Raw genomic sequence first — 25,964 nt, 5'->3', positions numbered from 1 at the left:
AGAAAGGGCCAGGAGAGTGGACTTGAGTTTGGGAAGAACTGCCTTAAAGTATGAGATTAAGAAAACTCAGTCAGTCTTAAAGCTCTCGGGGGAAAGCTTAAAAGACATTTCAATCACAGTCTGCAATTACCTACACTGGTAAGGCTACAGACAGCACAGGCTTTAATCCAGAGGGAAAAGGCTTTGGAAAAATCACTGGGGAAGAAGAGGACCCGTGCCCTGAGTCCTCCTGGCTTACCCAGTGTTGCAGGTGAAGTTCGCTGCTGAACCAAAGACGAACTTTTCTGCTAGGACGAGTCTGCCGTTGGCCGGCTCTCCAGGGTAGGCGCAGGGCTTTGCTGGGGGACAACAGGACTGGAGTTAGTCCTCGTTTCAGTTTCTTGAAGAATCAGGAAAATGCAGCAGGAAAGCAGAAGACTCCTCCAATACAGAGCGAGGGATTGGACCAGAGACCTCCAGATTTCCCCTCCAACCCTAAATTATCCCACGATTCATGATGCTGTTGAGACTTGCATCATGACCTGCAGCCAGTCTCTGCAGCCTAAGTGGGGTTTTGCAAGCGTGACAGCGTTTCTTCACAGCTAAAGGATTCTCCTACTGCAAGTTTGAAATACTTTTTTTGAACCAAGAGTTACAAAGTGCCTGAGCAGAAGAACATCCTTTGAGTCAGCAATCAAACACAACCAGCATCAAAACAGATTTCGGCCTTTGCCATCATTGCCAGGACTTAGCAGAACACAACTGGTACGTCACGTCAGGTCACTCATCTCCCACCATCCCATGAGGTCACTTTGGATAATGCTCCAACGAAATGAGCAGATCGCATCAGCAAATAAAAAACAAAACTAAAAGTCAACCCAAAATATACTCACGTATACAGATGTCATATGATCCGTGCCACTTAGTGTTCCTTCCACAAACAAGGATGTTTCGGACATGAACATTTCTCGTGTAACCCGGACGACAGACGTATTCCACCACAGAATTATAGGGAAAGGCAGTAATGCCGCGGTGCTGCTCTTTGAGTTCTGCAGATGGGAGATGCGGCGGAACATCGCATTCACCTACCAACAGAAACTCCATCAGAAAGACGCTGGGAGGAAAAGCAGTGGGAGTTCAGGCCTGATTTACTCTGCAGGTCCGGGCGAGGACACTTCGGTGGCCTTAGGACTCCTTAAAGCCAGAAGCAAAGAGGAGAAGCGCAGGCTGGGACTGGGGATGGCTGATGCCGGCAGGGACGGGGAGGAGCGTCGCCCCATGAGGTCCTGTTCCCTCCTCACAACTCATCCAGCAGTTTCAAAGGCTGGTCACAAAGTCCGGATTAACCGTTTATTATATATTATTAGTATTTATTATTATACTCCCCAATGAGTATAAATCATTGCACCTTTTTCAGCTGGAATAATTTTACAGCCATTTTACACACAAAGGAAAAAAGGCAAAAGGCGATGGATTCCGATCACAAAGATTTACAGTGTTCTCGAAATGCAAAGGCAACAAGGAAACAAGAAGGATCCAAGCCTTGTGAACCCCTGAAGAAGGTTTTCCTTTGAGGGATCTTAGTTTATCCCAACAGACTCACTCCCTCCTTGTGTTTACTTACTCTGGACAGTCACAACAAGAGCAGCGGCGAGGAATAACCCAAGGACAGCGGCGCAATCCCTCTGCCTCCCCGGCTCCAGGGCTGGCATCTTTCTTTATTCCTGGGCAGAGATCCCACAGAAGTTACTGCATTCTTTTTCTAGGCCAAGTATCTGTAAAAATATCAGGGGGTATTCACACTCGGGGTAACCATAGCTCATACAGACAGGTTTCATTTCTCCATCCCTAAGCAGTTCCTACAGTTGTGGCTGGGGACCAGAAGCTGCAGGAGCTATTGCAACACCCTGTGAGAGAGCGGAGCAGCTCCTCTCCGGCCGGCGGGACCGAGACCCAGCGCGGAAGAGCTGGGCTGCTGGGGCAGAGCTGGATTTGGGGGAGGAAGGCTGGCTCCAGCAGACCAGACCCAGAGACATGAAAATGCAACGCAAACAGGACAACCGATTGTAGATGTTAAGCAATTCCCATAGGCTTTATTCCACTAGTCTCATTTATTTGCGTTTTTGAGAACGCAGCTTTCAATTAAAATTTAAAAATAAAATAAAAAAGAAAAAAAAGAAAGACTAACAGCTCCACTCAAACCATAACACAAATACTTTGTAGCTTGTTAGATTTGAGTTAAAAACACTATATTGCCAATATAGTGTTCTTCCTGGCCAACCAGCCAAATTAATACCTGCAGGGCCATGAGTTTATCTATGCCTATGGAAAAAGTCCCCTGAAACGTATGTTATGGGTAAAATGTTTTGGTTTAGCAATAAATCTTTTGGAAGCAAATTCATAGTCAGATGAAATCCTGCTGGAGTCAATGCAGTCCCCCAACGATAAATTACACAGAGAGAGAAAAAAGCATCTAACCAGAAAGACACAACCATTTTGGGCAAATACATCAACTGGAGTAAAGCTGTAAGGCATACAAGTCATCCAGGAGACTGAATTGCTTTACAAAAGGGAATTTAAGTGCAATTTGGACTAATGTAGCACCCCCAGAGATCAGCAAGAGTCCCCTCTGACTTTGTTATCCAGGATCATCACCTATGAGCCTAAACCCTCCCAATCTTACGTACGCTCCAAGGGCATACCTACCTTCTGGAAACGAGAGTCTTTCTTGGTGCTTTCTGCCCTAAACCTAACACTTCTTGTGGCTGTTTCGTTCCTTGGGCTTTCCTTCAGTCTTTGTTACAGCTGTTGGTTTAATTTGAGTTAAGTTACTGATCTTTGTGCCTGCTAGAGGTGCAAGAAAGCTCCAATCCACTTCCCAAGAGCAACACCACCTAAAGCTGTATGGCTCGAGCCATCTTACCTGGAGGCCCGTCAGCAGGAGATGCAGAGACCCAGCGTGTTCGGCTCTTGCAAGGCAAAGCGATGACTGTCCTCGTCCAGCCCCCCGGCTCCAGGCACCGCAGGGCTAAAGGAGGAGTTACGATACGCCTACACGCTCAGATATGGCTCCATGCAGAAAAGTCTGAATTCTGCAGAGACCAGAGTTGTGCCAGTTGACCCATAAATCAATAACTCCTCCCCTGAGCAAGAAGGAAGTAGTTTATTCAACCCACAAAGTGAAACACTAGAAAACTGAATGCAACCCAAGCAGATGTTGAAATTGTTTATTTTCTGCATGGAGCTGCCAACTCTTTGTTGAAATGATCCTTGCGGAGCAGGACGCTGCCCGTTCCACCCTGCAGCAACAGCACCCGGGCAGCGCCGGTCCCCAGGCGATGCCCAGGGACCTCGGGCACACCATGGGAGCCTCCTCAAGGGGACTGCTTCACCATCAGCTCATCTCTTCTGACCTCAAAAGCCTATGGCCAGCGTTCAAAATACGGTTTCTTCAACCAGCTCCACCTAATCCCATTAAAGCAACACCAGCTGGAGCTCAGCAGCACGCGCGGTCACAGGGAGCATCGCTCAGAGCTGAACGCCCGGGTCCGCGATGGGAAAGCCAGCTGCCCTCCGTCTCGCTGAAAGCTGCTCCTGAACCCGGCTCTCGCTGGTGGGTCATTTTCCAGTAACAAGAGTTTTGACAGAAGTTGTAACCATTTGCTCCTGTTGCGCTTTGGCTGCACGGCTCCTCCAGGCTCGAGTCACCATCAAGAACTTGGCAATGGCCTTTTTACCCCGGGCTGCACTTCTCACAGGTATTGCTTTGTTCTGCCAAATCTGAGGGGTTTTGCCAGAAAAATTTACCACGTCCCTACGCTGAATGGGATGTATTACCATTCTGAAGTTCACCTGAGTTCATGCCAAAATGCAATGAAACAGATTTAGTTCTTGCTCTGTGAATCACGGCAAGAGGCTGCCTGCCCTCGCCCCACGAGCAGGGGCTTGCTCACAACAAGCCCCTCGTCACTCCCGAGCAGCCAATGACCTCCACTAAATATTTACAAGAATTCAGTTAATCGCAAGCACAAACATAGGCTTTCTAGATTTCTTTTTTTTTTTCCCCAGATAACTCAGAACAAGCCAATTTGCATGCCAAAAAAATCAGCAGCTTCCCTGGAGGCACCCAGGGGGTTATTTGGTGTCTGCACAGGGTGCTCACGGCCGCGAGCATCAGCCGGGGCACAGCCACACCGAGAGCCGTCTCCTGCACCGATGGCTGCTAAACACTCCTCAGACCTCCTCAACCCGCAGCTTGCGGCAGGATAAACAGGATAAAAGGGGTTTTCCTTGACCATATCCAAGGTCGCTTCTCTGCAGGCTGTGGCTGGCGAGTCCCTTCGGGACCAGCTGGTTTCCAGCTGCAGGTGCTGGAAATCACAGTTAAGAGTCACACCAGTTGCTCCTCTTTATCTTTTTCTAGGGGAAAAAAAAAAAAAGTCATGTGCTTTAAAAAAAGTGTTCCTTCCCCAAGAGCTCCACAGAAAGCCTGAAAATCCAAATTCCAATAGCTCCAATATTGGAGCAATGGAAAATTGATGAGGGAAGGGAATGGCAGCAGTAGCTCCGGGGTGCAGGATTCACCATTTCCAGCCCAACTCCCAAAAGCCAGGGATGCCTGCCCTCCCCTGCACACCCTCTTCCTCCAAACGCTTTCCAGAAACTCCCTGAATTCACCATTAGCTCACAAAACCAGCATGTATAATAATGGAAAGTAACAGAGGAAACTAGATCTATATTTTTTTAAATCTCTTTATTGTAAATAAATGCTGATAGGATATTTATGCTCAAGTGCACAGAGCATGCAACATACAGCACAAGTTTACATACATTGCATTTTTTTAATCCTGAAAAAAACACCATCAGAAAGCAGTAGTGTAGCGAAACAGCAAAACTGCAAGCAGACGTGTAACATCCATCGCGCTAAACACTGAATACAGAGATGCAGCCTGCAGCATTCAGAGACAGAGGAGCAGCAGGAGAGGTGGGGCAGCACCGGCAGCGCTCGCCCAGTGCCCTTCGGAGGAGCACGGGTGAGGGTTTGGGACGTCGCCCCGGGGCAGGCGGTTCCTGGAAGCGCTGGCGGCGATGCCTCTCCTCCCAAGGCTGCTCCTTGGCCCTGTGGCGGCTGGGCTGGGCTTCCTCGGCACCCACCGCCGAGCTGCCGGGAAGGGGACGCCTTGCAGAGGTGCCAGCTCTCACGTCACAGCCAGCGTACACAAACTCAAGCTATCCCAGCTGGTTTTAAGCCTTTTTCCTCACTTTCCAATTTCCCCCTATTGCTGGCTGCAGAGATGGAAGAGGTTTTGCCTGAGCGATCATTTTTCTCTAAAACGATCCGCAACGCTGGGGCCGGCCAGCCCCTGGACCGCAGCTCAGGGACAGCGATGCAGGTCCCACGGGTGGCCTTGCTGCTGCTCACTGAACGTGACAGCGGCCACCACCACCTCTGCTGCTAGAAACAGATGGACAAAAAGCCAGGGAAATACAGAAACCGCCCCGCTCATGGTGCAACGCTCGTGAATGCACCAAACCCACCTCCACACCTCCAAAGTCACCACCTCCACCTGCCCAGCCCAAGACACCGGCTCGGGTCGGACTGATAGCACGAGCCGCTGCCAATCCTCAGTTCAGGTACGTTGTGCAATCGGTGTTTATTCTGGGGTATTTGCACGCACGGTGCCAAGGGAATCAGGTGATTTCAAGGAAATACCTGGCACAGGGACCCACCAGCCTGTTTGGGGCTGGGGAGATGCGTGGGCTCGCTGGCATCGCCCCAGCCCTGCCGTCCCCGAGAGCTCGGGGCTCGGCAGGACCCCGGGACCCGTCACATCAGGTATGATTCACCCGCACGGCAGCGATGACGATCACAAACCCGCTGCTGCTCTGCTCTAGACACATGTATTTACACCTTTTGAAAGTCCAAATGCAGGAGGAAAAGGCTATAGTCAGGCTTTAATTAAAGCACCGCGGCACAAACGCTGCCGCCTGCAGAGAGGGCTGAGAGGCTCCATCCCACGACCCAGCAGACCACGGCCAAAGCGGGGACCCACTCGACAGGAATAAGGGACCCACAGACAATGACCCAAAACTGCAGACCTGATTTTTAGCAGTGATTAAAAAGTTATGACTGCCAACATATTAGCAGCAACATTCATGAATCCTGTCAGGTAAAAATATATATTTTGTCTCCTCGCAACCATTAACTACCCAATGATACAAACATAATTAACTCCTTAGCAAGTAGTTAAGCACACTGTGCGTAAACATCCTACAGTACATTTCTACTCCTTTTTCCCCGCAGAGCGGGTTTCTCGGCAGGAGCAGCCAGCCCGATGCAGCGCAAGTTTGTGCGTTTAGAGCATTACTGGAGAGTGAGAGCAAGTATTACCATGCAACAGGCTACAAAACTCTTCCTTCAACGTTTTTTTCCTCCCTCTTTTTTTCTAGCTTATTTCTAAGCACTGTAACATTTGAAACCGAAGAACGGACGGCGCTGCAGAAGGCTGCAGCAAACCTGCGCCCCGGTGGGAACAGCCCGAGGAACAAAACTAATAAAACTCAGTTTCTCACCCACTGAATTTCCTCCCTCCGTGACGCAATTGCTTTAGATCAACACACGCTTCTGCTCCGCATAAATCCTAAAGGCTTAGGATTACAGCCTGAGCCTTTGCCACGGACGTCTCCATCTCAGCTTTAGCAAATTAAAGCTCTGGGAGTGTTTAAACAACTGGGTTTGAGCTCAAAATCCCCAGGTAAACCTCAGGCTTTGGGGCTGCTGAGCTCCTCTGCCAGGGCCAGGGCCCCGACGTTTCTCAAGCACAAATCCCTACTGAGGGTATGGTCAACATTTATTTACGTATTTAAAAGAAGCAACCTGGCTCCCAGAAGTTGCTCGTATAAATCTGGAGTCACTGGAAACAGCAGATCCAGAACAGCCTCCTGCTTTGGACCCAAACGCTGCTTTTTCACCCATCCTGAGGATTTTGCCCTTAGTGCAAGAATAGGAGGGGTGGGGTAAAATGGAGTTTGGTAAAACACAAGTCAAAACTCGGGGGAGACGACTGTAAATTTGGGGTATTGCTTCCCCCGCACCTCGGCGGGGATCTAAGTCGCACGAGCTGCACCGCAGGGGAGTTTCACCCGCTATGCACTGAACACTAAAGCAGCTTAAACTCTATCAAAGGCAGCGTTATACATCGGTCACGTTCACAGCTTATTCATAGGCGTGTTTAAAAACTTGTTGTGGGACTAAAATTTGGTGCATTAAAAAGACAACTGATAAAAATCATCTGCTTCTTGCAAACCCTGCACACATGGCCCCGCCGTTCCCGGACAGCGAGCAAAGCGACGCTCTGATTTTTTGTTGTAGCAGATAAAAGCGTCCACAAAACCCAGGAAAAATGAGTGAGAGGATGAGGCTTAGATCAGGGTGCAAAGCTAAAGCAGGACTCGAGCTGCGATTCGACAGCGCGGGTAGCTACGCTGTTCCCAGCGGAGGAGCTTTTATTCCCTTTTGCCCCTCGCGGGAGACATCCCGCAGGATTTGCTGACCTGACGAGCGCCTCGTGTTATACCTTGTGCGAAAGCCTTCCCCGAGCAAAGGAACAGGCTGAGATCGGGGGATTTAAGTCGGCAGTCATGAAAGCAAAGTCAAATGGTATCTGGTTTGATGGTTAAACACCACCATAACTGCGTTTGAACTTGGAAATGGTAACAGGTAACAAAGATTGGGGGTTTCGTCTGGTAACGAGTCTTCCAAAAAAAGCTGCTTCAGCAAATATAGATATGACTATTTTGTCCTCACATACACTGCGGTTAATTTTGCCATCTTACCCGGAGGAAAGACGCGGGACACTAATGCCTCAGAAAGCTCAGGGACACGTTAGCTCACACATACTAAAAGCAGGTTGAAAGATCTCTGTAACAAATTTTCTCCAATCTCATTGACAGACATTTCAGCATTCAGAAAGAAAAGACACAGACAGACTCTAAAAACACATTTCAGAGGAGAGTACTGGCCGAAGCGGCGTGCAGCTCACTGTGCTCCGAGGATGCTCCGGTCCCATCCGCAGGGCTCTTCCCAGCCACGGAAATCCCAGCCGAATCCGGGATGAAAGCACAAACCTCTACACCGTTAAACCGGCCATCCTCTACAAATAAGAGAGAAATGGTACAGGTTATACCAAGGGCGAGTCAGGAGACGGTAAAGCAGGGGACAGCAGAGCTCAGCTCAGTGCCGGGGACGGACAGACAGACACTCTGCAGCAGCCAGCGGCAGGAGGATCCAACCAGCGCCACGTAATTGTTCTATGTGACAGTAACCATCTACGGATTTACTTATTTACTCCCCGCTGAGCGAATACCGAGCTGCTTCACACTTTGCATCGTCCTGTAACCTCATGCAAAGCTCCGCACAAAGGGTCTCCCAGTCTCAGCCTGAGACCACGCAAGCTCAGCGTTACTGGAGTACCTCGTAGGACGGCAGGCAGTAACGAAGCAGGCTGGTTACTCGGGGTTACTCGCTTTTATTTATCTCCTCCATAGGAAAGAACACTTCCAGGACAAACGTAAGAAACATTACAGTAATCACTCTGCATATAATCCACAGTAAATACTTATAGTTTTGATAAAACGCCTTCCACTAGCTCACCAAGGGTCCGACAGACGACAGGAACACACTCAGGTCAGTACAAGCAAATTATATATTTACAAATGCACAATCACACCAGTTAAAATCCGACAGCCAGGATTTCCTACAGCTGCTGCTCAGGCAACGTCTCGGAGCACAGAAAACGCTCCGAGTGGCGCGGTGTTCAGCGCCCGCTCTGCTCAGCCGCGGCACTTTTGGAGACTGCAAACCAATGTGTGAATCACTACGTGCAATTTGCCTTGTTCCCTAACCAGCACTGGTTTGCAATAAAAAAAAAAGCACAGCTATTGAGCCAATTTGCTGCTTAACAGTAGGCATCAACACCTAAAATCCAACAGTCAGGAAATCCAGACCCTACGTATTTACAATTTAAAAAAAAAATAAGTATTTGAACAGCTTTCCCAACAATGACACTTAAAAAGTAACCATCATCAGACAGAGGTAATCTGTAATAGCCGCTCACAGGCTACTTTGTCAAGTAAAACACCAGCACTAAGAAGGACGAAGGTCTATACTGGAATCAAAGAAGTTGGACCAAGTTCCCTTCATTTATCTGCAAACCCTCCCAGGAAGTCTACGTGATACGTTTCAACATAGGGGAAAAAACCCACTTGAAGCGCAGTGTTAGAAAAGTAATTTTGCAAAGCTGACACGTGCATTCACCTTCCAAACACGCAGCTCCTTTTGGCTCAGAGTAAAGGCAAATCCAAAGGGGCAAGGGTTTGATTTTTAGCCTGTGGATAATTTTCCTCTGATTTGATTCTAAATTAATATTACTCCGTATAGGAACAATGACCTATGAGATCTATCACAAACTCCCCCAGCTCGGGTTCTGTCTCTTTTTCCCCTCATCTTCAACGTTAAGGCCTCTGAAATCCAGGGAAACAGCCAACTTTAGGAGAAACGCACCCTTTTTGCATTGCTACTGGCTGGACCGCTCCCAAGCCGGCCGTCCCGGCGTGGGAGATGCGCTACAGCAACATCCCAGCTTGATGCTCTGTGCCCTTCCGCAGCTTTGGCAGGACAGTCACGCTGCTTTGTCAGCAAGAAAACTCTGCGGCATTATCAAAAATGCTATCGCAAACTAGAGAACAGAAGACAGAGGCGTGGAAGTTTAGGATCAACCCCGTACCTTTGTATCCTATGACATGTGCGTAAATACCGGTGATGGAGAAAGACAAAGCAGTCGCATTGAGAAAATTGTTGGAAGAACTTCACTTCAAGGACCAAGCGCAACTGAAGTAAAAAACTGCACACCCAAACGGCCAAACACATCCAAGCAGGAGTTTCTCAGGCCTGGAGGAAGGCGACCTGCACAGAGGTGGGAGCTGCGCCTTCCGCGCCTGGAAGAGATGAGCCGCATCCCACGGCAGTGAGAGCTGCACCCCACCGCTGCGGGGACCACCAGCCGCAGCGGAACGGGAGCTGGCTCCCCACCCAAACCTGAATCCTCTCCTAACACCCGGTATCCAGTCACCAAACCAGCTACCGCTTTACTTTCTTTGCGCTACACCCAGCTCTCCCTTCGACGCCAGAGCACCAGGAGCGAGAGGGTTTGCCCAAAGCCCCAGGGCAGAGGCAAGGGGGGAGCAGAGCTTTGCAGAGAGCGAGAGCAGGTCAGCAACGACCCCGGCAGCCCGAACACAGAGACCCAAAGCCTTCGAGGACACAGCTTGTGGTGCCGCCTCTGAGCCCACCTTTAGGCGCCGCCGCCCTTGGGGGCTTCCCGGCACCGCCTGCTGCTCCCGCAGAGGGAGACCACCGTGCTCCCAAAGGCGGGTGGGAGCAGCCGGGTGCCGGGGGTCACCCCGGCGCACGGGGACGAGCATGGCACCACGCAGAGGATGCGGCACGGGCGCTGCAGGAGCCACGTGCTGCCGAGAGCCGTCCCACAGCCCCACGCAGGGACCTACTGTGCAATACAGCTGAGCCCCCAGGCACAGCACCTAAAATGCAAAAAACTTTCAGGAGACAAAACACCAGCGTTGCGTGTACTGCATGAGGCGAAACACCCGACAAGCCAAGCGAGGGGTTGCAGCGGGGTCTGCCACAGCCACCAGCAGAGCAAGAGCGCGGGGACGGGCCTTGGGGCCGGTGGGAGCACGGGGAAGCGAGGGCACCTCCGGCCTCTCTGCACGGGGCGGCAGCCCAGGTCTCATCCAAGCCCCTTACCCTGAGGCCGAGAGGGAAGCCGAGGGCTCCCCGCTGGAGAGGGGGGACAGACAAGGACACGTTCTCCCCTTAGGGTGGGAGAAAGACAGTCCTGCTCTCTTCACCCCCATTCAAAGATGGCTCCAAGGGGACGTGACGGTGAGGACTTGGTGACAACCGCTACCCCCACAGGAAGGTTTATCCACCACCCAGCTGCTTTCCAAGCATGCGCTAAAGCCACCCAGCTCCCTCGAGTCACGGGGAGCTGGGGCCGAGCAACTCCGCTCCCGTCCAGGCTGCGATCCAATGACTCCTGCAAAATCCCTGCTATCAGTTAACGTCACCACACCTTGTCCCAGGCGGAGAGGAGACGTACGCGGGACCCAGCACCGCTCAGCACAGGCTACGTGGCTCAGCCTGGCAGCGCCAGTGCGGAGTCGTCCCAGGTCCTGGTCCAGGGACGGAGCAAGCCCGGGGCGAAACGCACTTTTGCAGGCAGCCAGCCTGCACGATGCACCAGTAAGTCCAGCTGCAGCCCTTGGATCAGTGGGCTCAGCCTGGTAACATATTCCTCCCCCATTGAGGTCCCCCTTAATGACAAGTTATTACACAGCAACAGGCTTCCTTCTGCTCCATGCATTTGTCTTTCCCCAAAGTAGTTTCCATGCAACGTTAATCAAGAGATGTCCTACTTACTAAACCGAAAGAGAGCACATACAAGCTGCTTTCAGTGGCACTCACAGGCAAGCATTTCCCCCTTGAGGCTGCAAAGGAAAAAGAAAGAGCACAGGATAGCTCATAGTGCATTTTAAAGGAGATTTAAAAATAACAGTAAAAGCAGCAAAGCAAAAGAGGAAAGAAGTGAAGCAACCCCAAAGATTTCCCCTTAGGGAGCTCAGGGCAGGCTTGTATCACGGCAGGGTACAAGGCACGGACATCGGGTGCTGCGCGCCCGGCCACCTCCTCCACCGCTGCTCGTCTCAAGGGCTCCCTTCAGGCAAGAGGTCCCAGGACAGCACCATGCCCTGCCGCCCGCGGGGCCCCAGAACCCCGCGTTTCCCAAACGCTCCTTCATCTGGGATGTCAGTGCTTCGACATCACAATTACAAAGGGTACAACTGCAAACGGGGAGCGGTCAGGGTGGGGATCCTGGGGCTGCCCAGCTGGAGACACCCACAAATTAAACCTCGGGCCGTCAGGGTCCTCTCCAGCTGAGACTTCATCCAGAACCGCTGTGGGCCAAACCCACCCCAATGCAAAGCCCTGTCCGGCTTGGTTCCCACCGGAGCCCGGGGATTTTGGGGATGCCTGAGCCTCATGCTCTTCACCGAGCATGAAAACACCAGTAACCTTCACCTCTGCTGCATCGCCCCTTCTTTTACTCTCTGGCCACTGACTCTAACAGGGAGAACAAGAAGCTGGGCTCACTGAATAGCTTGGAAAACACTAACCTCTAAAGTATCCAAGCTTTTTTTATTTTTAAACAGTTTTGGTAATGATGGCTGTCTCTGCACGAGGAGACAAGACCCCTCGAAGCCCCCCCGCACACCTCCTCTCTGCAGCAGTGTCCAGCCTGCTCCGCCTGCGCTTGCCCGGGCACAGAAAAACTCCTAATTTAGCAGAGAAACAATTTTAAACGAGCAAAGAAACAAACGGGGCTTTGCATCCAACACTGATGAGGACCTACATGCTCCTAAGCCAAAAGAAATGCCAAGCACCAAAACCCAGGCTGTTTTAATTTGGGAGCCCAAACTTTGCTCAACAAGCTGCTGACATCGGGATCTGCAGGGAAACGGGCACCGACAAAATCACGGATGCACAGATTCCCTACCCGGTCGCTCCGGGGCCAGAGCAACACTTGGCTGCAGTATCAAATTTGGACAAAGAGGCTATTTGTAACTCTTTCCAATCAGGTTTCTGCCAGAAAGCAAGGTATTACCCAGAATTAAGCACCCTGCCAAAACCTACTGCACTGATGGAAACTCGCCTGCATGGAGTCTGATTTTGAAAGCTTCTGGCACTAAAATTCTAGTTTAATGGGGCAAATTTTGGTTTTTGTGGGTTTTTTTGTGGTTTTGTTCGTTTGTTTGGCCTTTTTTTTTCTTTAAGGGAGTGTAATCCAGAATTATTTTCATGCGGGAACAGAGACCATGTTGAAGGCCCTGGGAAGGGTCTGTATTTCAGAGAGGACCACCGACAGCCGCGGGCGATGGCGGGGAGGGGGAGCGTAGGGAAGGTACCACCTGGACACCGACTTGCAGCTGCGGCCGGTCGGCCCCATCTCGAGCTTCCAGGGACGGGAAAGGCCCCAGCACGTCGGGAGGTTTGCTCCCAACGCTGTAATGTCGTGGGCGCGTTACCGAGTCCGCGCTGGCCCGCGGCGTAAAGCTGTTTCTTCTCATCCTTACAGGGGTTTGGCTGGCGGGAAGGTTGTTCTGATCCCAGACGGAGGGTATCGCAAGGAATGAAAAGGGGAATCACAGTTTAAAACCACATCACACACCTCCAGCATCCCCACCCGCAGGCACCCCCAAGCTCCCGGCAGCCGGGGCTGCGGCTCGGCGAACCCCGCGTCGGTCTGCACTGGCACGACCGCTCCGCGCCTTCCCTGGGTGAGCACCAGCGGTGGGAAACGACCCGCTCTGCCAGTTAATCTGTCTCAGAGTCCACTGAAAAGTCTGCTTTTTTAGCAGTTTTACTTCCCTTGGGGATTTTTGGCTTAGGGAGCTTTGTTGGGTTTGGTTTGTTTTTTTCTTTTCTTTCCTCCCCCCAATCAATTTAGGGGGAAAAAAATAATAAGCAAGTAGAAAAACTTTCCCTTATTTGTGTTTCTTCTCTCCCAAAGCAGCTGCATTGCCCAAGTAAAGCAAAGAACAACAGAAACAGCCTCTGACCCCAAGTGGGCAGCAACCAGTTCAACACAGGCATCGCATGGGCGTCGCAAAGCGATAGATGCTCCACTGGAAACCTCCAGCATCGGACCAGCCACAAAAATCTTGCCGAATAGCCTCAGTTTAGCATTTTGCAGTCAGCTGGATTTAGCTCTGCAAACCCTCCAGCCACAGACGTGGGTTCTGAGCTTCTCCACCCCGTGTTTATGGTCCCTGGGCACAGGGACTCCTTTATGCTGGGACACCAAAATAACCATCTCCCAGGCAATCAGCCAATAGCTCTTCATAAAATACAGTGACAAGCAGCAGCTAAAAGCCTAAATGGACCTAAAGACCTTAAAACGTGATGCACTTCGATTTGCCACGAGCTAGTGAAGCAGAGAGGTGGTTTGTGCTCTTTAATTGGGGGAGTTAATTGCAGGCAATCGCTACGCAGCGCTCCCTGGCAGACCAGTCCCTCTGCAAAACAGCGTTTGCAGCAGCGAGCACCTAAAACAGCAGCACCATCCGCAGATTTAGCACGTAGTTGTGTGCTTTGCTGAACAAGGTGGATGGCCAGTTACCTAAGCCACGGGAGAGACGGGTTTCATAAACAAAGCAGGGCAAAGCCTGACGCGTTTCCACTGCTGCTGTGAGAAGATGCTCAGTGCGAGGGAGGTAAATTGGACCCATCTCCTTCTGCTCTGATATATACAAAGTTTAGGAACACCACCGTCTTGCCCTGCACCGAATACTTGTAAAACGCACAAGAAATCTGCAGAGACAAGGGAAAAACCTCCCCTCCTCCCAGCCACCAGCCCGGCACCCCGAGAACCCGCCCCAGAGCCCAGCCTTACCCCCTCTGCAGCCTTACAAAGACAAAGCTCATCAAGACAGTGAGAAAAACTCACTTTAAACATTCTGGCAAGTCTTTTCGAAACAATCACAATTAATGCAAACAAGCATCAACCACAAATACTTCACTGAAACCTGAGGACGAGACCTGGAATTTAAAACATACGTCCTAAATTTGCCTGTTCTGCTTCCTAGAATAGCTCTGAAAAGTATCTCCCCCCAGCCTAGGAAGCACATTAATTCAGCCTACAATTAATTCTGCTTTTGGGGATTCTTTCTGCAGCAAGTCTTCCTGGTGGCTGAAAGCAATCGGCCATTTCTAGCAGATATTTAAGAGCGGTTCCGCTTAGGTGCTTCTTTTTGGAAAGGGAAAAAGCCAGCGCTGCGCAGCAAGACTTACTGAGTTCAGAGAGGGCTTGTCGCGGTGGGTGTTCACTGCTTCCACGTTCAGGGTAATCGTCTCCACTTTACAGCCTTTACCAAAAAGAAAGAAGTTTACATGAGGAGGGTAATTCATTAAACAACCAATTTTTTTTTCTTTTTTAATATTGAAAACAGCAGGGAAAGTGAGCAGGAATAAGTTTGGGGGTTTTTATTGTTTTAAAGTAAACCAGCTCATAAATAAACAGTTCACCCTATTAACAGAATTTTACACTTTAACTACTTTCAGGCTTTGACCTTCACTGCAGCGGAGCAGCCCTGTTACGGGGACTACAGCTCTACGCAGAAAAACCATTTTTAACTCGCTGCGCCCCAGAGCCAAATCCAAGTTTGGAGGCACAGGGGGGCTTCTTCAACAGGTGAAACCCACGATCATCGCTCGTTTGAGAGGCCACAGGAGAACAGCCCGGCACCCACACACCTCACCTCCCCTCCCACCATCCCCCCGAAACCTTCCCCCTCTCCAGCGCTGTATTTTAATATACATTAAAAATATTTACTTGCGTCAGATTTACACATGCTCACACAAACCGGGGTGGGGGGGATAAAAAAAGACAATTATTTACCATAGGCAACGGGCGTGAGCTTGAGGATGGTGTGGAGGGGACAGCGCAGGTAGGGCAGCTCGTCTAGGACAGAGGCAGGCGTCACGGGGGGGCTGACGGCCGCCCCGCTCTCCCCAGGCGTCGGGTGGGACCCTTCACACGGCAAATATCGGACGCCAACCGCACAAGCGCCTTGTGCCCGCGCAGGCGGTGCCGCAGCCCCCCCGCAGCCCTCGACCGCCCTCCCCAGCCCCGCTGCAGCGGGAGGGGACTGTCCCCCCCACTTCCAACGCACGGGGCCAGCCGGAGGAAACCTCTCCAGCAGCACGCAGGTGGGAAAGCACTGCAGCCGCAGCCGCCACAGCCCACGGGAGTTTTATTTCAGATTTTATTAGAAGTTTATCAACTTTATTAGAAGTTTTATTAAAATCCAGTACCACTGGAGTTTCATAAAGGAGCTTGCAGCAGACTGGAACTAGCTCCCAGGCCAGCACGCCACGCAAGGGATCAGCGTTTCGCTGAGATGTAGCGCTACCGCCAACCCTTCGCAGGCGACTGATGCATCGGGAAAACTTTTTCTTTGCATTAAAAAATAATCCCCTAGAGATTATGTAAATGCTACTGGTGGAAACAGCTCCAGAAACAACGGCTGAGCTGACAACCAGCAGCGCACGCGTCCGCGTTTCTCGCAAAGAGAGCCAAGCTCCGTGCACCGCTGAAATGCACCGGTTCAAGTGTTTCAGAAATGTTTTCTTTTTTTCCTTTTTTAAGCAAGCTCTTCCGTTGTGAAAAAATCAAAACAGTCATTACAAGCCACCCTCCCAAAAGCTCTGTAAAGGAAGCAGCGAGAGAAGCCAGCCCCTAACATCATGCATTTATTTTTGTACCTGCACTCTTGTCAAGAAAATAAGCCAACAGGCACCTCATAACCGCCTGGTGGGAGATAACGAGGACGTTGCCTTGCCGCTCTAGCTCCATAATTACCGGCTCCAGGCGCTGGACCAAGTCCTGGTAGGACTGAAAAACAAAACAGGAATTTTTCAAGGGGTTTTGTAAACAGAGGCTCGAAGCAGAAGTAGCAATTAACACAGCTTCACATTTAGGAAAATACCAGTTAAAATATCAAAATACAGAAGTTATGGATGACCCGGTAAATACAGGGGGAAAAAAAACAAACAGCAGAAGGTGAAATTTAATGTCAGCAGTCCTCAGATTACAGGAGGATTCAGATAACTGGTAACTCTTAGTGAGTGCAGGAAGAAAAACAAATAAAATAGTAAATTACACATTTCAGCACGGTTGTGAAGTAAAACCAGAAATGACTCTGTGCCCCACCCACAGTCATTTTCTTTCCAAGATGTTTTTTCGTAGGGACAGTTCAGGCCTCGGCCAAACGAGGGGGATGCAGAAGCCCCTCCGCCTCCGAGGGCAGCATCAAGGGGCTCGGCAAGCGGCGCAGTTAACGTGGCTGCAAGGCATCATCTGCACTCCGCAATAAAGGAAATCAATAAACCTTCCCTCTAAAAGAGAACCGGGGATCCTAACGTTTTCAGTTCTCATACAAATATTGGGAGAAAAAATTAAAATTAAGTCCTTCAATTCTACACATAGGTATTTGTTTTACATATACTGCATCTCAGTGCTCTCTCCTAAGGGTCTTCACCTCTCCTCCGGGATAGCGGTAAAGATATTTCTCTTGATCCCTCAAGGCAAACTCATCCGGATACTTGGCTTCAATTTCTGCATAGGTCATTTCTTCACATACCCCCTGAGGGAAGAAGAACTCGTTACACCCCCTTGGTTTCAGCAGAGGTACAACAATGCAAAACCAGCAAGCGGCCGAGAACAGCAATCCCTTCACGTGACAGAAATTTTAGGTATCGTAACGGACAGAGCCATACACTCAGCGTTCGCGCACCAGGCGCCCGGGGTGGCTTGAAGAGGGGGGGCTTCTGGTTTTATTCCAAACCCCTTGTTTGCCAGGAACGAAAATGAGCGCTCATTTCCACAGCAACAACCCTGCAATTTCTTTTGCCTGAAAGCATTAGAGCGGGAGCAGTAACCTGTGTCCACCCAGGACGGTGTGGGAAACGCCTGGGATGCTCGGTGGTGTTTTCTTTCTCCACACCAGCCGGCTACCTTCACAGCAAGGTCCAGGAGCTGCAGGCATCGGCAGCCCTGTACCAAACCGTCCTAAACCTCATGATGACGGCTGGAGTACATTATACACGGACATGGTTACGAAGGGACAGCAAATAGTCAAGTTTATCGTGATGGATTTGGTTTTAAACATTATTTTCCATCTAGAAAAGCTTCCATCAGCATTTCACTCACAGCATCGATCTCGTTGAGAATCTTCCACTGCTCGTACGTGACCCCCAGGGACTCGGCCGTCTGGATCGTCCTTTTCAGCTGGCTCGTCCACACCTTCAGATCAACAATCTCTTGCTCTTCGATGAACTTCTTCAGTGCCTGCGCAAACTGGAAAAAAAGCCAGGGGAGGTGAGGAGGGAGCAGGAGCCGCTGCCGCCGTTAAAAGCATCATTTCAAGGGCTGTGGCTGTCGCAGCAGGATCCAGCTGCGGGGCTGCCCCTCGCAGGAGTCGGATGCAGAGCCCGGCTCTGACCCTGGTCACACAACACGTTACAAATACAGCAACCCGGGTGCTGCCAAACACATACCTGCTTCCCGCGTGGTGACAGACCAGAATCCCCACCAATCTTGCCAACAAGATTATATTCACTCTCACCATGTCGGCAAAGGTAGATGGTACGCGGCTGGACATGAATGTTCATTAGGTAATAGACGATTTTACTCTGGATGTAATCTTGGACTCTGTTTACTAGGAACCGCTGTCCCACATTGATCACTTTAATGAAGGAAAGATCTCTGGAGTCAACATAAAATAAGAACACCCACACGACTGGTTTTAAAAATGAAGCATGTGCATCTGCGGGTGTAATCTAGCTAGTTATCCTCTAGTAAAGGCATCAGCGCTACCACTGGGTCGCTCCAGCAGACGGAAGAGACCCTGAACTGCCGTGCTTAAACAAGGAGCTGCATTACACTGCAGTACACTAGAGAAAAATCCTTTCAAATCACTTGGGACCCGAGGATATCACCTTCACATGAGCAACTGCGCTTTGGGGGAGCAGAGGCTGCAGCAGACGCGTTGCAGCATCCTGAGCCAGAGAACAGCAGCGACAAAGCGAAGCAGCTCACGTGCGCGAGGACAAAATGCACCCCAGGGCTTTGCTTACTTGTCGTACGCATCGGGATCAAGAGGCTGGTAAGTGACCTTGTAGCACTCAATCCTCTTCAGGAAATCATCCATCACGTTCTCCCTGTTTCTCTCCGGGTAGTCGGGGCTGGAAACTTTCACCTCCTGAGCAACAGACAGCACCGCTTTGTGAGAGTTAAGCAAACTCGACAGGGAGCAAAAGCGACGCTGAATAACATTATTCTTCCCTTTTGAAACAAATAAGCATTGTTTAACGCTGCCCTCTGGAAAAACCTGCTCCTAGAGAGGAAACAAAGGGCAACTCTGAAGGCGCTGTAGTTCTTGGCCCCACGACAGGCACAGCTGGCTCGCTTTTAGCCGTCCCTGCAAGCCACTCGCTGCCTGCCTCCCCTTGACAAGAAAACACGCTTCAAGGTCAAACATTTCTCAGCTTCATTTGATTTCCACATTCTCGCATAGCTAACTGCATCTCCAGCTTTTCCTGCAAACCTTAGCTGCTTATTTCCAAGGTGAAATGTAAGAGCAAGGCATTTGCAGACATTGCTGTGAGCTACCGTAGCCGGTGACCTTGCACCGAGCCCCCACGGTAAGCACTGTCAGCCGAGCCTGGAAAATGCGGCACGCACCAGGATATTGGCAGCAATGACTTCTGGATCGTCACAGACAGACTCCACAAAAAACACCTACGAAGAAGGCAAGGAAGCATGTTTCAGAGTCAAGATCTCTACCCTGAATCAAAACGCGAGAGCTCCTGCCCAAGGGAGCAGCAATGCCCCTCGGTGCAGCAACTCCAACTACAAATTAAATACAGAAGCACTACCTTGAAAGCATTTTCTTTAGCGAAATTTAAGATCAGGTCCCGTCTTTCTCGAGTTGTGTTGGTCGCATCAAACACCTACCGGAAAATGCATAAGTAGCAATGAGCGAGTTTATCTAAAACTTTTAAAACCAGTTCCAACTCATTTGGGATTACAATCGGGTCCCAAAATGCCCTGGGCAGCTTTGAACTACCCAGATGTAAAACCATGCTTAGTCCAGAAAAGTCTTACAGCTATTTGCCCGCACTCCTCCAGGAGATAAGCCTTCACGTCTTCCAGAGCCACTAAGGCACATCGTCTGTGGGAGAGAAACGGGTATCGTCAGAGCTGATGTCAAGCGTTCGGACGGCAAGGCTTCCGAACCACAGCGGAGAGGTTCAAAGACTTTCTTCTCTGCCCACGGAGCACCCACCCCTGCACCCTTCCCAGAGCCCTGGAGGCTCTGCAGAGATCATAAGGCACCTGTATCTATAACCTACTCCGTATTTCACTCAGGGCCGGGCATTCGCAGCCCCTGCTCTCTGTGCCAGCCCAAAGCCAACGACAAAACTCCCACGCGCAGCCCCTCGGCAGGATCCCTGCACGGGCTACGCTGCCTCCTCCCCTGGTTTCATGGGCATTAAATGCTATTTTCTGCTTCTCAAACACAGAGGCTGCCAAGACCCAAGACTAACCAGACCGCCGCGGTCGGCTGGGTCCCCTGACGCCGACTTACTTGCGGATTTCCATTGCTTCTTTGTTATCGTGCCTGAAGAAGTCATAGGACTTGTAAGACTTCACCGCTTCCCGGCGATACACTCCTAAATTAAACACTTCGCACACAAAAGACGAGCGCGTGAGACTGACGGCGTTTCGCAGACAGATCTCACAGCGCTTTCGGCGAAGGGCAGAGCCGGCCCCGCGCCGGGCCGGCCCCCGCACACACCTTTGGTGGGCACCCCGATCCAGTTGAGGTAGCGGGTGAGCTTCTTGGACACGTAGGTCTTGCCGCGCGCGGGGAGACCGATCATCACGATCAGGGTCGGGGAGTTGGTCATGTAGGAAGCCCATGCTGCAAAAAACAACCCCCAAACCCAGGAGCATCAGCAGTGTCGTAAAGCATCCGAGAGCAAAAAGCGAGCCCCAACCCAAGGCCGTGCCCCGTGCAGAGCTGCCTCGTCTCCTGGATGGACAGACGGCCACCGTGCATCTCATAACGGGCTCGCACCGTGTCCCTGTGGCTAATTAATCAATGCGAGCGGCGGCTGGACCTCTGCGGTCTCCCGGGCGTTAGCTAATGAGGCGGATTAGCAACGGCGCACCCGCTCTGCCTAATGGCACCAATATACGTCTTCCAGCGTTCGAATATTGACCGGTCGGGCAGAGGCGGTCAAGGGCGCCAGAAAGATGTTTTTAACAAAACGGTCACGTTCTCTCCGGAAACAGGGGGAGCAAGCCCCGGGAACGCCCGGGGAGAGGCAGGTTTGGGGATGCGGGTGGCGACAGCAGCCACACGTTCGGACACGAGGGGCTGGGGGGGGCGGCGCCGGGCACCCGCGGAGGGGCAAAGCCGCGCACCCACGCGCGAAGGGCCCCGCGCTCCCGCCGCGGCCACGGAGCGCGCGTGTCCCCGCAGCCCACGCGGGATGGAAACGCGCTTTAAGGAAGACGCGCGCTATTTTAGGCGGCGCGAGCGGCGCTGTCCCCCCGAATTACATCGTTCTTCCCTCGTACGCACGTTAAGTGCGCATTTTCCCGCCCGCCCGCGTCACTCACAGCACTTCTTCTCGCCGCCGCGCAGGGCCCCGGTCCTGCCCCGCGGGGGGCCGCCGTGCCGGGGCGCCGCCGACATGGCTCCGCGCCGCCGCGCCACATGCAAATGACATGCAAATCGCATGCAAATCGCGCGCCGGCGAACGGCGCTACGTCACGGGTGCGGGCGCGCTCCGCTGTGCAAAGGAGATCGGCGCCCGCCGCGGCGCGCTCCGGGCGCCCCCCCTACGGCCGCGGGCCGGCAGGGCTCCGATTGGCCGTCAGCCCGGCCAATGATGGGGCGCGGCGGGAGGTCTCGCGAGAGTGGGCGGGAGCGGCGGGGCGGAAGCGGAAGCGGCGGCCGGTCGGTGGGGCGGCGGCGGCGCGGGGCGGCCCCGCCGAGGATGCTGCGGCTGCGCTGCAAGGCCCGGAGCGGCACCCACCCGCTGCCCGGCCTCACGGCCCACTCCCGCCTCCGCGACATGCAGGCCACCCTGGCCGCCCTCACCGGCGTCCCCGCCCCGGCCCAGCGCCTCCTTCTCGGTTTCCCGCCGCGGAGCCTGGACCTCAGCGACGGCGAGCGGCGGCTCGGAGACCTCGGCATCCACTCGGGTGAGGGCCGGGCGGGCGCCCCGGGCCTGCGCGGTGGGGGGTGGTACCGGCGCCGGCGCTTTATGGCCTCTGCTGCCCCGCCGGCTGCAATTACCTTAATTAAAAGAGGCTGCGGCCCAGCACGCCCCTCATCAGCCGGCTGTCGGGCCGGTTCCTCCTCCCGGGGGTAGCTGTCAACATCCGGCTCGGGAGTGAGTCCTGCTCGCCGGTAGCGCCGGTGGTGGTTTTGCCCGCGTCCCGGGGGTGCGGAGGCCAAAGCGCGGGGCTCCCGCGGGGGACAGGGAGCCGGGACACGCCAGGTGAGTACGCCGGGCCCCACCGCCTGCGCTCGGTCGGCGGGTTGCGGTGCTACCGGCTGTTTTGGCTGAGGCTGTTTTCCATCAGGATGCCGCGCTGCTGGGCAAAAGGAGGGCGATCCTTAATAATTACAGTGCAGCCGTGTTGTTCTGGTTTAGGAGCGTCGTCTTTAACTCCCATCCGCACGTTGTCTCTCAATTCTTCCTCCTTCTGCGTTTGACAGGCGATACTCTAATAGTTGAAGAGGACACGTCCAAACCCAAGACTGACTCGCCTGTAGTCACAAAAAGAACGATGTCCAACTCGGTTCGGGAAGCCGTCCCCGTGCTTGCGAGGAGGGTTGTTCCGGCAGATAACTCTTGTCTCTTCACCAGCGTGTACTACGTGGTGGAGGGAGGTGTTTACGACCCAGCCTGCGCTCCAGAGATGCGCAGCCTTATAGCCCAGATAGTCGCAAGCGATCCTGAATCTTACTGTGAGGCAGTTCTAGGGAAAACTAACAGGGAGTATTGTGACTGGATCAGAAGAGAAGAGACTTGGGGAGGAGCCATCGAAGTGTCCATTTTATCCAAATTTTACCAGTGCGAAATCTGTGTGGTTGACACACAGACAGTCAGAATCGACCGTTTCGGGGAAGATGCCGGTTACACTAAGCGGGTCCTTTTAATTTATGATGGGATTCATTACGATCCACTTGAGCGTAAAATCCCCGACTCGGACGTTCCTCCCCAGACCATTTTCTCCACAACCGATGATGTTGTTCTTGCGCAAGCATTGGAGTTGGCAGACGAAGCCAGACGGAAGAGGCAGTTCACCGACGTGAATCGCTTTACGCTGAGGTGCATGGTGTGCCAGAAGGGACTAACTGGACAAGTGGAAGCCAGAGAACATGCCAAGGAGACCGGACACACCAACTTCGGAGAAGTGTGACATCTACATGAGGATGGTTACATCGACTACCTCACCGATCCAGAATAAAATTCTGGATTTCCAGATAAGCTGTATGTAATCATAAAATTCCGTTCACAAAGCTTGAAAAGCATATTAACTTAATGATGGCCGAGACGCACAGGTTTGTTATGGTTAGTGACTTTTCCGAGGGATTTGAAATAGATATCTTCTCGCATGCTGATTTATAGTACTTTGGCAGGTGGTATACACTGGCAGCTAAAACTTGATTTCTGAAATAATCTTCTCTTTGTGTATGTGATCTGAGCGGACATACAAAACCAGGCTAGTTCAACGCTAGCGTAAAATCTAGCCTCTAAATTACCGAATTAATCTCTCTGTATTGTTTTCAGGGTAATTAAATTAATCTAAGAGTTTGGGAAAGAGGTATCAGCACTACTTGTACTAAGAATTAGACTCTGCACATACAAGCAGTTCTTGCAGGGGAAACTGCTCATTTTGTGCACAATTTTTAATGGAAAGAGTTATCTCCAGAGCTGCCCTATACTATGTTACCATCAGAAGTAGAATGTATTGTTTGTGTGAAGTCATGGCATTTAGAGAAAGAAATGGCCGCTAAGCTTTAAGATAGCCTTCTTTAAATTAATGAGTAGATGGTTAAGTGTTGAATAAACTTATTAATCCTCCATAGGTAGTTTTTAGTTGCTTGAAAAATAACTATCAAACCCCTGGTGTTTACACTGCATCAGAACATAGGCATGTTTCTTGAAATACTTTGGATTCTTCTTCATAATAGTATCTGAAATGCTGGCAAGAGGGAAATATAGTAGTTAGGGAAGTGACTTAATTTGCATCTGTTAAATACATTTAAGCAGACTCTACTTGGGTATAGCCGATCTCACGGCCGCAGTGTTACTAAGCTGTACCAGTTCCAAATACTGTAAATTAGCACTTTAAGGTATAGTTCTCGCTCCTTGCTGGTAAAAGGTTTTGCCCTTTTTAGAAGGACAGAGTGCTAACCTAGAAGGGAGGCTTGAAGTTTCTTCATCTGCATTCTGCCTTAACATGTTTGATTTGTCACCGATGACTGCTCAGTGGCAAGACTTTAATTCTGATAATGAAGGGTGCAGTTTAATTTTCAGAACAAAATAAGCTGCGTAAACTGCCCTACTTCTCGTACTGTTCAGAATCAGGGAAGTTGAAATTGGTTTAATATACCTTACCTCACAGCGGGGTTGTGAGGCTTAACAGTAAGTGCTTTTGAGGTCTTTTAAAAGGTGCTGTAAAGGTGCATATTACTGAAAGGGATTTTTTTTTTTAATTGCCTGCAAACACATACTTGTTTTATCGAATTTTAGAATATTCTTAGCCTGCTATTCTTCTGTTACTCTGTTCCGAGTTACCTTCCTTGCACTTTTACAAATGGGGAGCAAGAATGTGCATCTTCGGACTGAGGCAGAAATAAACCCACTTTCCAAGTGGAATCTAAGATCTGGTTTTAAAGGCCTCCATTTGTTAAGGCATCTAGCTAAACCCCTGGTGCAGCAAAAACTTTTCTATAAAAAGCATGTTTCACTGAAGTTCTCAGCAGAGGCTCCCAGTTGGACCTTGAAATACAGGAGGGTCTTACTGAAAACGGCTCATAATTACATAAGTAAGTGCTGTGCTGAATTGAGGCATGAATAATTAAGTATAAAGAATAGAATCACCAAGAGCACTATGGACCAGGCTTCTTTTTAATTCAGTATTAAAATACACATTAGCACTGGTGGGAGTTTCGTATAGAAAGCCACTTAGCTTCCAGTGTTAAACCCCACTTTGCTTTTAGTCTATCAATCCTTAGGGGGAAAAAAAAAAAGGACAAAACCCAACATTAAAACCAGCCCTCTAGAAGCTTATAAACCTAAAAAATACCTGACAGTTCAAAGAAACTTGAAGATTACACTGTGTTATAACTACTTGAGATGAAATACTGTCTAGGAATGAGACCAAGAGACTGTCAGTCCTAAGTTGTATTTTCAGCTTTCACACTGAAGCGGTGAGACGCCTTGGACAAAGAGCTGATACTCACCATTTGCCATCTGTAAAATGGACATAATACCTACCTCAGCGAGGTGTACAAGGTGACTGTCTTTGGGTGTCTTTGAAACAGATGTAGAAGATAACATATTTATTGTCTGCCATGTTTGCAAATGCATTGACTTTGGGGAGCAACACTTAGATTTTTAGCTTTGTATCCTGGATGGATTTCTGAAAGTGTGTAAAAATATTTTTTTGGGTATTTCTCAGTTGCAGTATTTTTAAAATTAGCTTGTTTAATCCAGAGTGTTTAGCTTTGCTATATCATGTTTGCATTGGAAATTTGCTAACAAAGAATCGGTTCCATTTGAGGGAGATGTGTCACTATCACTGCTTGGATGTTTTCTTTCATTGCCTAGAAAATAAAATCTCTTTAGTTAAAAAATGTCAAGTGAACTGCTGTAATCCATCTTTGTAACACACTGACAAACTCTTTCAAAGAGCAAGTAACCTGTGGTACTGACCGCACATCAGAAAGCCCTATGTGATTCTCCTAAACCCTCCCAAACAGAAAGTATCTACATTATTTAAAATGTAAGAAAGATACGGATTCAGTTAGAGTACAACTCCCTTTCTTTTGTAAATGTTAGGGGTTTTTTAAATGTCTTTTTGTTGGCATGTGCCTGCCTGCCCTTGGTGATAGTTACGGAAGTTTCACAAAATGGCAGCCGGGTACTAGTAGGATGAACTTCTGAACATCACTAATACATTTGCACTGAACTGTTATTAATTCTACAGCAAGATGGTAGTTACAGATACTTTAGAGTAGAGGTGTTGTGGGAC

At 50.7% G+C, this 25,964-nt stretch overlaps 3 protein-coding genes across 6 annotated transcripts in view; 1 reads left to right on the top strand and 2 right to left on the bottom strand.

Moving 5' to 3' along the window:
• The window catches only part of CR1 (complement C3b/C4b receptor 1 (Knops blood group)), a 73,188-nt gene extending 70,509 nt beyond the window's left edge, over positions 1 to 2,679 (bottom strand). Inside the window, exons 1-3 of the mRNA XM_059831040.1 lie at positions 2,663 to 2,679; positions 873 to 1,093; positions 239 to 338 (exon numbers count right to left, since the gene is read on the bottom strand). Coding sequence (XP_059687023.1) covers positions 239 to 338; positions 873 to 1,093; positions 2,663 to 2,679 — 338 coding nt within the window. The remainder of the gene's footprint in view (positions 1 to 238; positions 339 to 872; positions 1,094 to 2,662) is intronic.
• A 5,164-nt stretch (positions 2,680 to 7,843) lies between these two features.
• On the bottom strand, positions 7,844 to 21,393 carry PFKFB2 (6-phosphofructo-2-kinase/fructose-2,6-biphosphatase 2). 4 transcript variants are annotated; one of them, XM_059831319.1, is made up of 17 exons: positions 21,309 to 21,384; positions 20,479 to 20,604; positions 20,269 to 20,365; positions 19,785 to 19,851; positions 19,556 to 19,630; positions 19,362 to 19,418; positions 18,755 to 18,879; positions 18,176 to 18,383; positions 17,829 to 17,975; positions 17,158 to 17,262; positions 16,382 to 16,511; positions 15,516 to 15,578; positions 14,909 to 14,982; positions 13,099 to 13,218; positions 12,127 to 12,139; positions 11,480 to 11,547; positions 7,844 to 8,132 (listed from the first exon to the last, which is right to left on the bottom strand). In XM_059831319.1, the coding sequence occupies exons 1-17, from the start codon at positions 21,382 to 21,384 to the stop codon at positions 8,109 to 8,111; spliced, it is 1,575 nt and encodes a 524-aa protein (XP_059687302.1). In that variant the 3' UTR covers positions 7,844 to 8,108. The 4 variants fall into 4 exon arrangements, with proteins under 4 accessions (XP_059687302.1, XP_059687303.1, XP_059687305.1 ...); XM_059831322.1 differs by lacking the exons at positions 7,844 to 8,132; positions 12,127 to 12,139; positions 21,309 to 21,384 and having other exon boundaries at positions 11,486 to 11,547; positions 13,027 to 13,218; positions 20,479 to 20,605; XM_059831321.1 differs by lacking the exons at positions 7,844 to 8,132; positions 11,480 to 11,547; positions 12,127 to 12,139 and having other exon boundaries at positions 12,899 to 13,218; positions 21,309 to 21,393.
• Positions 21,394 to 21,688: 295 nt separating this feature from the next.
• YOD1 (YOD1 deubiquitinase) lies at positions 21,689 to 25,558 on the top strand. Its single transcript, XM_059831212.1, has 2 exons — positions 21,689 to 21,896; positions 22,417 to 25,558. Exons 1-2 carry the CDS (start codon positions 21,689 to 21,691, stop codon positions 23,121 to 23,123), a joined length of 915 nt encoding a protein of 304 aa, XP_059687195.1. The 3' UTR covers positions 23,124 to 25,558.
• The last annotated feature ends 406 nt before the right edge of the window (positions 25,559 to 25,964 follow it).

This window comes from Gavia stellata, chromosome 30 (assembly GCF_030936135.1).
Source record: "Gavia stellata isolate bGavSte3 chromosome 30, bGavSte3.hap2, whole genome shotgun sequence".
NCBI classification, from domain to species: Eukaryota; Metazoa; Chordata; class Aves; order Gaviiformes; family Gaviidae; genus Gavia; species Gavia stellata.
Note: the sequence above shows the minus strand (reverse complement) of the source record. Positions and strands in the feature narration are given on the sequence as shown.

Bases quoted from the DNA above. Each gene is read 5' to 3' on its own strand.
- YOD1 (XM_059831212.1), top strand. From the start codon at position 21,689: ATGCTGCGGCTGCGCTGCAAGGCCCGGAGCGGCACCCACCCGCTGCCC. The intron at 21,897-22,416 runs GTGAGGGCCGGG...TGCGTTTGACAG, and splicing joins AGACCTCGGCATCCACTCGG to GCGATACTCTAATAGTTGAA.
- PFKFB2 (XM_059831321.1), bottom strand. From the start codon at position 21,384: ATGTCGGCGGCGCCCCGGCACGGCGGCCCCCCGCGGGGCAGGACCGGG. The intron at 20,605-21,308 runs GTGAGTGACGCG...TGTTTTTTGCAG, and splicing joins CGGCGGCGAGAAGAAGTGCT to CATGGGCTTCCTACATGACC. The intron at 14,983-15,515 runs GTAAATAATTGT...TTTTTGGTAAAG, and splicing joins GCTCACGCCCGTTGCCTATG to GCTGTAAAGTGGAGACGATT.